The 9,069-nt window shown below is 33.6% G+C and overlaps 2 protein-coding genes across 2 annotated transcripts; both read left to right on the top strand.

Annotated features, from left to right (window-relative positions):
• Window positions 1-399: 399 nt before the first annotated feature.
• LOC134256767 (uncharacterized) lies at window positions 400-3,516 on the top strand. Its single transcript, XM_062739439.1, has 3 exons — window positions 400-1,669; window positions 2,589-2,781; window positions 2,899-3,516. The coding sequence occupies exons 1-3, from the start codon at window positions 438-440 to the stop codon at window positions 3,049-3,051; spliced, it is 1,578 nt and encodes a 525-aa protein (XP_062595423.1). The 5' UTR covers window positions 400-437; the 3' UTR covers window positions 3,052-3,516.
• A 293-nt stretch (window positions 3,517-3,809) lies between these two features.
• Window positions 3,810-6,313, top strand: LOC134256770 (uncharacterized; the record flags this gene model as incomplete). Its single annotated transcript, XM_062739440.1, has 6 exons — window positions 3,810-4,484; window positions 4,936-5,030; window positions 5,261-5,420; window positions 5,603-5,700; window positions 5,856-5,988; window positions 6,219-6,313. Coding segments are annotated over exons 1-6 (1,228 nt in total), but the record flags the coding sequence as incomplete, so codon positions are not given.
• Window positions 6,314-9,069: the final 2,756 nt, after the last annotated feature.

Here is a 9,069-nt window from a genome sequence, read left to right as displayed (position 1 = left end):
CACACCTTATTATCCCCTCACATAGGAGTTAGAAGAGGATTTGTACCGCGCTCGGTGTGTTAGTTAGGCAGTGCGTGTGTGTGTATGTGTGTTAATTTGTCCTTATGCCAAACAGAAGTGACGCTGTACTAAAGAATATACATGTAACATATTATTTTCCTTTACATTTTAATATATGTAGATGCTAAATATAATAAAATAAATGTAATGTCTTCTGATTTGATGTCTTAACGACTAATGTAAATCCGCGATTCAATTTGAGATTAATTACCTTTTTTATGGTGAACCAATGTTTCCTTAACATTTAGGACACTCTTCCTTGTTAAATCCTAATCACTCTTAGGAACGTGATGGATCAGATTCAATAACGCATGTAATGTTTTAACGTAAGCCGTATGATATGTAAACTTAGTTATTTTAGTTCGGACTGTTACAAAATGCAGGTGGGTATTTTTATCCTTGTTTTGTTTTTGATACCTTTGGTCTCATCCTTGGTGATACAAGGCCCTGAAAGCAGCCAAACTCTTCCTGCTGGAACTCAAAGAGCGACCTTAAAGACAAATCTGGGAGAATCGTCAATAAATCCAATAGCAGGTTTTGGAGCTTCTTCTTTCGGAACACCACAAGGTTCTTTGGGAACGCAGGGCTTTTCCAATGGATTCGTTACCGGTAGCAACAGTCCATTTCCACCTGGTTTTAGCGGTTTTCCTTCAGGGAGGGATAACTTCGGACCGTTTAGTGGCTCTTTCAGTGGTCCAGTTAGTGTAGGAACACCACGGTCCAATACTGGCCGCAGTCCTTCATCAGTAAGTTCTCGGTTTACAAACTTGCCCGTTGGTTCAAATCCTTTAGATCCTTTCCTTGGAATTTCACCAATAAATACGGGTCGTAGTGTATCACCCATACGTCCACGTACTGGAAATATACCGGTAGGCACAAGACGGATAGGACCGGTGAGTCCTATCCATATGTTCCCGGGTTTTATCGGTAGTCACCGTCAGGATGTATCAGTCGGTTCAAACCGTCACAGCACACCACACAATCCCCATCATCATGATGTACCGGCCACTTCACACACTCATGATCCACACCATACCGATGTAATTGTAAAAGATCACCATGGTCATGATGTTCCAGTGAACCCTCACCATACCGATGTACATGTAAAGACAGATCATCATCATCACCATGAAGTAAAAGCTGTACACGTGACAACAAAGAATCATCGTGGTGAAACAGTGCATGTAAATCCTCATCATGGTGATGTGCATGTATCGAAAAATAACCACCACCATGATGTACCGGTAAATCCTCACCATGTTGATGTTCATGTATCGAAAGATAATCACCACCATGATGTACCGGTAAATCCTCACCATGTTGATGTTCATGTATCGAAAGGCAATCATCACCATGATGTACCGGTAAATCCTCACCATGTTGATGTTCATGTAACGAAAGATCATCATCATCATCATGACGTCCCAGTTAATCCTCATCATGGCGATGTCCCGGTGAGCTCTCATGGTCCTCATGCCGGAGATGTTCACGTGGATGATTTTAATATTTACAGTCCTAGACATAAGATTGGAGACCTTGTACCGATCAATCATCATGGTCCACACCCACCACCGCCGCCCGCATTAAATGGCCCGGAATGTCAGTTCAGGTGAGTTGATAATTATATTTAGATAGGTCAAAACTCACCACAAATAAGTGTACTTGTCCTTCAAGATATATGGATTTTTTTCAAAAATGACGAAGTCGTTTTTAAAAGTCATTTATCCATGGGATATTCTCTCTTCTTATCCTTTTTGTTCCCCACTTTCGAGGGGGGCATTACAGAACGTTCATATTACACATGACATGTGTATTACCTGTGACAAAATCTTTCTAAATACACTTTGATTTTTGACCTCTTGACCTTGATCTTATGTTTAACATTCTCAAACATGAATCTTGATCAAATATTTTAAATGAGAAGAAAGAAGGCTTTCAGTCCTTTCACATTTCAAATTTATATTTCCTCTGACAAGACCTTTCTAGATACACTGAGATTTTTGAGATCGTGACCTTGACATTACAGTTTAATCTACTTTTCAAAAATGTTATTTTTTCCTCATAACATTTTAGTTTTATGGAATAGAGACAAGGCTTTCATATAATTGACATGTGCATTATTATATGTTAAAAGATATTTATGTTTTCTAACCCTTGACGTTTATGTCTAACCTAATTAAACTGAACTTTGTTGATAACTCTTAAATGACATGTGATATGGCGTTCATATTTGACACAATATCCCATTAATAATGACTTAAAGACACCAAAAATGGGTATCTACACTCCTTTGAATTAGCTTGATCTATTATATGTTTGTATAGAGCAGTGAAAACGATCTATGTTGATTTTTCATGCAATTCTGAGATACTTCTACATATTATATGGTTAGACAATATCACTTTACTACATGTAGTTTTGAATACATGTGCTTGGAATCTAAGAAGTTTTGCTTCACTGCTTGATTTGCGGGTTATTCAATGCAAGTAGCACCAAAAATACAACTTATTTCAAATTTTGAACTTTAGTGGTTGTACCATAGGCCAGGAGTGTGTGATAGCCAAGACCATGATCACACGGAGTGCCACTTTGTGCCCCCGGGCCTACAGCGGCAGATGCGTTTGTGTCCCAGGATGCATCCACGACCAGAAATTCATCCCCCATGCCTATCTTAAATACGAGGGGAAATGCAAATACTGCAAGTGTTTTCCAGATGGTCGGGTAAATATTTTTTTCTGTCTTTGTAATATCTCTGCATTTTGCAGTATGCAAAATATGTCACGGTGTCTTTTGCAATGTGAAACATCTATGTAATAAATATTTCCAAACCAATTCAAGGTTGAGTGCAAAAGATCCCGAGCATGTATGGCAAAAGTGGAGGATCAAAGAATTCATAGACGGATTCGAAAAACTCAGAGGAGGAATCGACCTAGAATAAATTTAGGAGGGATTCTCAACAGATTTATGGAAACTCTGTTTGGAAAGAAATAGCTTCATTTTGCAATTTACATTGTAAATCGTATTTTTATCGAGGCAACTTGTTCTTTCAACTCGTGTTTCCAACAATGACATTGGTATGTACATGTAAGCCTGATTATAAGCATTAAAAAAAGTATCGTGACTCGTGAACAAAAACAGTTCTAGTGTGCGATCAGACAGTATAGGTAAAGTATGTATTTTGATGTCAAGAGATTGAAACAGGTCAAAATTCTTTATAGCAAAAACAATGTGTTTGTTTCTTTTGAAGTACATGTACAAACATTGAAGTTTAGTAAAATACTTCCTGCTAACAATTGTGTTTCTTCCGAACAAAAAAAACTCAATACAGTTATAGAAATATTAAGTTTAATTCTACACTTTTTCTTTATCTGTTAATATTAATATGATTTGTCATACATATTGTATCATCCAATGGATGGACGATTTTCATTCATAAACTGTTTTTCTAAAATGTTACGTTTTTCATTTTCAATAAAACGGTATAATTCACTGTTTTGTTTTGCTTTTAATATATGTTTTATCTAAATACGAAATGAAAAAAATGAATCGTTATTTTGGTGGGAAGGGGTGAATAATATTTCGGTCAATATTTCTAAAACGAATGCAAAACATGTGTTCAAGTACATTAATCCAAATGTTACATCATTCATCAAATTTAACATCAGTATGCCAAAGAAGAAAGGCTAAAGGCAAAAAATTAAGAAAGTCAATATCATGTCTTTTTTATACATAACTTAAATACGTATATAATAATAAGTCTAGGGTCTGCTCAAGCGAATGGGCAATTATATTACAATGAAAGTACTCGACATTTTAGCTTTGTACTTCATCATTAGTGTTATACCATTTTCGAATGGATTGTTTGATACACAGCGAAAGTTGTTTCGGGCACACCAAAGTCAAGGAAATAATCTGAATGTTCAGAAAAAATCGGGAGAATTTAGTAATCCATTTGGCAACAGACAGGATGATGGAAAGCAAGAATTGTCACAGAGCAACATTTTAAATTTACCTGCCAGTCCTAACACTGTTAAAAAGCCAAACAATACTCGGAGAAAATTTACATCGAGAAGATTTTGGTTGAAATCCCGAATTGGCAACAAAGGACGCGGAGAAAATGACGAAACGAACAAGGAACCTCCTCAAAATCAAGGAGCACATTCGAATCCATTTTCTAATCAAATTAAAAAGCAAAAGATTGTGAATCAAGTAACCGATACCAAAGCAAACACTGTCGAACCGGAGGAGGACCAAAGAAATGACATCGAACCGGAAGTGATTCAAACAAATATAGGAAAATCAGAGTCTGTGCACATGATTCCGGAAACAGGGGAACATGTAGGCAATGGTAAAGATCTAAACTCTTTTCGGGAGTCAGACTTTGAATTTGGGGGCGAGAATCACTTTGTGCCTTGTCAATGGGGGTAAGTAAAAACTTGTTCATTTATGTATGTTCTTTGTTTTTGCTAATTTAATGATTATTGTACGTTTTATTTTGATTGAACATTTTAAACTCACCTACATTGTAGATGAACAGAGTAATAAGTGAATGTTTACAATAAAGTATTTTTTTTTTACATCCATATTGTATATCATTGTTAAATAAAAAATTAAAAGTCCGTGGTTGAAGAAATATTGAGCTCAAGAATTTGAAATTAATACATAGTGTAGGACATTAATGAGGAGGTGTCTTCCTACCTCAAAAACTATGAAAATTGAGCCCCAACGAAATTTAGTGCTTTCAAAGTAAACTTGTATGAACGCATGTCCATTCATTTAAAAATGTCAGCATGCAAACAAGTGCTGTTTTTATCATCAGCATCAAATTAAGTTACAGGAAAAAAAATCGTTGTTATGAATCTTTTGTAAACCCAGGGGATGTATCAGTGACTACAAATGTATGCGGTTTGTTAATGGCCACCCAGTCGTCTGCCATGAAGACAGTACCGAGACTTGTCAGTGCATGAGAGGTTCGAGTTTTACTTTGGCGTCTATATGTATGGATTGTTTGAGTTTTTGTTTTATAGTTTTCTAGACGATATTATTGAAAAAAGAGACGGCAATAGATTTAACTGACATATTTTTGATATTATAAGGGAAATGATAATTATTTCGATAAGTTTGAAAATGATATTGTTCATATCATAGTAATACATGTATAATCCATCAGTGAAGTTTAAAATTTAAAATTTAATTTTAGTAAAATCTCTGAGGAAACAAAAAGTCATTTCTAAGACAACCAGGACTTGGAAAACATCTATACCGGAAACGGAATTTAATAGAGGCCATGATCCCTTGGATGTTCCGGAAAACATGGAGGTTGGAGAAGAAACTCTTAAAGGATTGCCGTGTCAGTATATGTAAGTATATTCCAGAATATCAGTTGTATAACAGGTTTTGTATGTTACAAATCTTATTTTCATTGCAATATTTGACATGTAGAGTAATGTTTGACTCCCCATGCAATATTTGATATACCACATAAAGACATAACATTTAATTTCAAAATTATGAAATGTATGGGTTTTTTTTCTCCTCATAGAGGATGTTTGGAGAAAAGCTTCAAATGCATGACAATCGTGAAAGGTCAACCAGTCCAGTGTAATACAAAAAGTGGAGATATATGCCAGTGCATGAAAAGTATGTATCCAAAAAAAAACAATTAAACTGGTAATTGATTCAAACTCATCTTCATATGAATTAAACAAAGATATAATTTATAATTTCTTCAGTATTTAGTATCTCTTTTCTATTGACTCTATAATTGAAAATGTGATTTTATTTTCTTTACATAGAAAAAGCTAACAAGCCGGAAAAAATTCGCGGCATTCCAGCTTTTTCAAGAGATCCATTCCCATCGCAATCGAGCTCGGCATTGCTACCAAACTTCATGGATACTGAAAAAGAAGAAATTTCCTGTCAGTTTTGGTGAGCTCTAATTGATTTTTCATATATTACGAGTATATAACTGTCGCACTGTTATAGTTGATGTAAAAGCTGATATTGAACCAAATAACCCAAAATACAAATCAAGTCCGTCCTCTTTAACATGCGATATGTATCGACATTTCTTGATGAATGTCAGTAGAAAAACCGTTTATAAGAAATGGACATCATTTCAAATATTTGCTTTAAAATTTCAGTTTCTTTTTAAATAGGGGATGTGAACGTGGAAAAGAGTGTTTATTGGTTGTTGATGGACAAAGGACAAAATGTACACCTAACACTAATGCCAAATGTAGTTGTAAGAGAAGTGAGTATATTTCTCCCATTGTTGCCTTATGTTTTCAAAACACGTATACAGCTCAAGAACCTTCTAATCTAACATGCTACTATGAACATGTTAATTAATCAAATTCTGATTTTGAAGCTTGTTATACTACAAAACAAAGTCGTAAAAAACGATGAAGGATGTATCTCCTTGATGACAGGTCGCACCTGCCATAAGCCGTATACTTGTACAAATGTATAAATATAAGAAAAATTGAAAATTTATATGGTCGTTAGCTTCAGAAAGGCCTGACATACATTAGATAAAATACGATCCGGTGCTAGGCTAAATTGTTTACAAGGTCTTTTTAACGAACATAGAATTTACGACTTCTGACTTTTAGCGAGGTAATATTAATTGAAACTACTGTAACTGCAACTTAATTGTCAATAATATGTCCCGGTAAACAATTACATTTGTACATTAACTGTCTGTTACATTGATAATTTACTTTTCCAAACATGCACAAAGTTTCTCACCTTTCTGCATTAATAACATCGTAATGGGGATTGAAAACGCTATATAATTAATTTTTTTACAGATAACATTTTTTCTTATTCAAACATAATGATTCACTACGTATTTTCCTCCAAATCTCTTTCTGTACAATTCTCAAGGTAACATCGAAAATGCCACGTCTTACTGAAAGTCCAAGGCTAGGTTAACTGAGAATTGTATTACATGTATATACATGTACTTGACATAGTTTAAAACCATGGCGTTTTAACTTTAACCCTAGATATTTCAGATGGGTTTAGATTATGACTGTAGATTTGAATAGTGAAAAAATGGGGGGGGGGATTGGAGAATTCATAATGTTTAAGAAAATTTAACAACAAAACTTTATGAAAAGTGTTAACTTTGCTTACAACTCGCATCTAACTTTGCTTAAAACTCGCATCTAATTTATTGTGTATCATTTCCTGTCATATAAATATCCAAGTTAACCTATCAGTTTTAACACACTTAGTTCATTAAAAACTAGAACTCTCGGCTATTATCCGTCATGCCCTGCTTTGGGTGACAGATAAATGTATTCATGCTAATTAACATATAACAATGCTATAACGATCCAAATGTGAAAAAAGATAAAAGTGTCAAAATAAAAAAGCATCATTCTTCTGAAGTTGACGGATTAACTGAAAATTAATGTCATAAGATTGGATTGTTTGTGAGAAGGCGTATGTTCAAATAAATGAATCTGAGAATCGTATTGTAACAGATGTACAGTCGCGTGCCAGATTAAAAGTCACAAAATGGCTGAAGTGCTATGTAGAGCTGAATAATTGTCTTCGTTCATGACTACACTGTATATGACATGCATCTCTAAATCTAATAAAGTTACTTACATTACAAATATTTCTTGTAGATGTGACATCTGCTGGATTGAGAATTTCATAAGATATACATGTATTATTAATAAGTGTACAAAATTCACTTCTTAGTTGTTTATAAAGATGACATACAAATAAAAAATGATGTCCATCTTCAACGACATTTAGACAATTAATACAATATCTTTCATTTTTTGATATAATTGGGTTACAATATCTGCCAACCTCTGTCTGTAATTTGTGGGCACTTATTCTCAATCGAGTCAAAAAAGAACGAAGATTCTTGGAAATAGAAAAATTTAAGTATGGTTGTATTTCAAGTTTGTTTAGATTCCCTTGACTTATTAACTGGCTGTAGAATGATAATTTGCCATTACCTTTTTCTCTGATATTTATTATATCCTTTAAAACCATATTCTCAAAATATTTTTTCAAATTATTTTCAAAATCATTTATTGATAATGTATTAGGCCTGGCATTTGAACCAATAACTTCATCAAGTATAGTTTGTATACAGTTTTGCTAACATGTTTTTCCAAGTCCTGCAAGTTTTTCATCCTCTAAATATGCATGTTGTAAAAGTAAGTTTGAATTCTCTTGATCTGAAACAATTTTCTGTATTCTATAATAATATCTAAATAATAATTTATAAACTCTGAAAATAATGGGAAGTGCACCAAACTCTACTCTAACTGTTTAATTAGAAGCTTTATTATGGACCCCTAAAATGTCTTTCAAGAGGAAATTCTGAATTTTTTCAAATGGAGTTTTATCAAAGCCTTTTGTAATTTTCTTAAAATCACTTATCCAGATTTCAGAAGCATGTTAAAATTGGCATAATGCATGATTCATATATCTTAAACTGAGCCTTTCCTGAGAGATTAACATTGTTTGGTAATTTTGATTTGATCATAAAATATGCTTTCCTTGCTCTACCTGCTAAATTCTCAATTTCAATTTACCATTATTTTTTAGAACAACACCCAAATATTTATATTCATCAACAAAATCAATAACATCTTCTTTAAACTTCATTGTTTTACAACTCAATTTTTTAAAGTTTTTACTAGAAAAAAACCATAGCATTAGTTTTTTGTGTATTTACTTCTAGCTTCCTTTCACAACAATATCTTTCCAATGAATCAAGACATTGTTGTAGCCCATCTACTGATTCAGATACAAGTAATAAATCATCTGCAAAAAATAAGCTGTTAAAGTTCATGTTGTTCAATTGAACAGGGCATGTTTTTGAAGAATCTAAATATTTTGTAAAATCATCAATAAAAATGTAAAAAAGTGTCGGACTCAAATTGTCTCCTTGTTTTACTCCACGATTTGTAGGGAAAAAAATCACTAAGAACATTTGATTGTTTAACAGCGCATACAGTAGTAGAATATACATGT

This window comes from Saccostrea cucullata, unplaced genomic scaffold, assembly GCF_032062105.1.
Source record: "Saccostrea cucullata isolate Sc308-1 unplaced genomic scaffold, CSIRO_AGI_Scuc_v1 ctg1976, whole genome shotgun sequence".
In the NCBI taxonomy this organism is placed as follows: Eukaryota; Metazoa; Mollusca; class Bivalvia; order Ostreida; family Ostreidae; genus Saccostrea; species Saccostrea cuccullata.
Note: the sequence above shows the minus strand (reverse complement) of the source record. Positions and strands in the feature narration are given on the sequence as shown.